Below are 2,808 nucleotides of genomic sequence, written 5' to 3'. Positions count from 1 at the left end.
TCTTTGATTTGAGGATTTCGAATGTTCAATTGTACCCTTGGACCCAATTTGTAAGTGGTCCACCTTGAACCGTGTCAGCTAAGAACTGTTAGTGATAAGAACAGATAAGTTGGATCCATTCAAAATTGTTCCCGGCCCATCCAGGAAACTACACGATGGTCAAATTTGGGTGAATAAGTGTTGGGAATTTGTTGAAAATTCCAAACACCATGAAGGGTTAGAGAGGTCTATAAATACCTCAGCATCCCCCTTTGGCAGATTGCAAGGTTACAACACTTAACTACATTTGAGTATACTAGCGATCTCTCATCAAGCTCCCAGAAAGTTTACGCTAAACCCCTTCCACTTACTAGGTCTCTTGATTCCCTCATTACATTTTCAGCATTTGTTTTTTAATATGGCTAACATGCAAACTCCAAGATCTCCCCTTCAACTTCCAACTCGTGGAAACCAGATCACTGTTCTTAGCATCGATGGAGGTGGAATAAGAGGCATTATACCAGGAACTATCCTTGCCTTTTTAGAGTCTGAGCTTCAGGTAGAAAAGAAAACGGGCTCTTTTAGCACGTATACTAATTAATGCATGTCAAATAGACATGCAAGATCTTGCGTGCTTTTGTGTTTTCGGGTTCATGATCATATATAATAATAAAAAAATTAAGTTGAATGCATGACGTAAGGTTAACACTAAATAGTTTTACATCCATCAACGTGTATATATATTGAATTGTAATGGTTTTCACAGACTTAGAGTTTTATCTCTTTTTTTTATCACTGATTAGCTTTTCTATTCAAATTTACAGAAGCTGGATGGTGCAGATGCAAGGCTTGCGGATTACTTTGATGTGATTTCAGGGACTAGCACTGGCGGCCTCGTGACTGCTATGCTAGCTGCACCGAATAAGCAAAACCGCCCTTTGTTTGCTGCTAAAGACATCAATGACTTCTACCTTGAGAACTGCCCCAAAATATTTCCTCAAGACAGGTAATAATTAATGCTGATGATGACTTATTGCATTACAACTGATTTTCATCCATGAAGATACTTATTTAAGTACTGTCTGCCAATAGCTCTAAATTTGCCTCGGCTGCAAATCTGGTAAAGACTCTGAGAGGACCAAAGTATGATGGCAAATTCTTGCATAGTATTGTCAAGGAAAAGTTGGGGGATACATGGTTGCACCAGACATTGACAAATATTGTGATCCCTACTTTTGACATCAAGCGCCTCCAGCCAACTATCTTTTCTAGCTGTAATGTGAAGAATAACCCATCAACGGATGCCCTTTTGTCGGATATCTGCATTGGAACTTCAGCTGCCCCGACTTATCTTCCTGCCCATTATTTTGAAACCAAGGATCCATCGGGCAAAGTTAGAGATTTCAATCTTATTGATGGTGGTGTGGCAGCAAACAATCCAGTATGTTTCTGACTTATCAATCTTCAAACACTTCTTGAGCTTCTATTAATAAAGAATCTTATATCATTCATTTCTTTTGTTCAGACTTTAGTTGCCATCAGTGAAGTTTCAAAAGCAATCAATCGGGAGGGACCTGACTCCTACCGCATGAACCCGATGGAATATGGCCGATTTCTAGTCCTGTCCCTGGGCACTGGTACAGCAAAATCAGAAGAAAAGTATGATGCTGAAGAAGCAGCTAAATGGGGTCTCTTGGGATGGCTGACTAGTGATCATTCTACTCCATTAGTGGATGTTTTCACACAAGCTAGTGCTGACATGGTTGATTTTCATATTTCCACTGTTTTTCAAGCCCTTAACTCCGAGGAAAATTATCTTCGAATTCAGGTGCTTATTTATCATGCTAATTCAGGTGCTTAATTATTTATTCATGAAGCAAAGTGGGGAAATCTAACCTTATAATACGTGTGAAAAATCAATGCAGGATGACACATTGACCGGAACACTTTCATCTGTGGATGTTGCCACGAAAAAGAATTTGGAGAATCTTGTGAAAGTGGGCGAGGAATTGTTGAAGAAGCCGGTTTCAAGGGTGAATTTGGCTACCGGAGTCTTTGAACCTATCAATAAGATGACCAATGAAGAGGCTCTCAGAAAGTATAAATGAATGAATAATACTCTTTGTTTCATCTTGATTATTCTTTTATTATTTTATTTATTTCTTAAGTTTTTGTTTTGTTGGTGTAGGTTGGCTAAATTACTCTCGAGGGAGAAGCATCTTCGTGAGGCTAAGTCAGCTGTTGGAAATTAAAGCTACTACTCCAAATGGACATGATTCATAAATAATTTGGCTATTCATTTGTTGTCTTCGAATAAAGATGCTATGCACAAAGCATCCTATATTTGTAATATTATGTAATTTTTTTATTTTTTTGAAACATATGCAATGCAATTGTTTCATACCTTGAATATATTGAATCATAGAATTCAACCAGACTTCAAATATTTTCGTTTCCCAGCAAAAGCTGATATTCATTTCTTTGATTGATTATGTTAATACTATTTAGTAATTACCTAGTTATTCTTTATAATATATATATATTCGTTTCCAAGTGGTCAAGTTTCTCCTTGGTCAATTTTTAAACGATTCACTCGCATTCTTAAATCTTTTGTGGTTACCTTTCGGTAATGTAACTACTTTACTTTTCTTTCTATATTTTGGGTTCAACTAATTTTTTTTAAAATATGAGATATTTTTATTAAATATGGTTCAATAATTTAAATTTGAAATTCTGGACTTGAATCCTTTTCAAGCTGACATTTTCAATTAAATTGTATAATCTAGTTGACTTGATATGCTTAAAAAAAACAAAAAGAAAATGACATAA

At 36.2% G+C, this 2,808-nt stretch overlaps 1 protein-coding gene across 1 annotated transcript; it reads left to right on the top strand.

Annotated features, from left to right (window-relative positions):
• The first annotated feature begins 264 nt into the window (after window positions 1–264).
• On the top strand, window positions 265–2,425 carry LOC133671117 (patatin-like protein 2). Its single transcript, XM_062091766.1, has 6 exons — window positions 265–538; window positions 804–985; window positions 1,072–1,420; window positions 1,505–1,807; window positions 1,905–2,077; window positions 2,168–2,425. Exons 1-6 carry the CDS (start codon window positions 398–400, stop codon window positions 2,229–2,231), a joined length of 1,212 nt encoding a protein of 403 aa, XP_061947750.1. The 5' UTR covers window positions 265–397; the 3' UTR covers window positions 2,232–2,425.
• Window positions 2,426–2,808: the final 383 nt, after the last annotated feature.

Source organism: Populus nigra, chromosome 13 (genome assembly GCF_951802175.1).
Source record: "Populus nigra chromosome 13, ddPopNigr1.1, whole genome shotgun sequence".
Classification (NCBI taxonomy): domain Eukaryota; kingdom Viridiplantae; phylum Streptophyta; class Magnoliopsida; order Malpighiales; family Salicaceae; genus Populus; species Populus nigra.
This window is presented reverse-complemented; position numbering and strand designations above follow the sequence as displayed.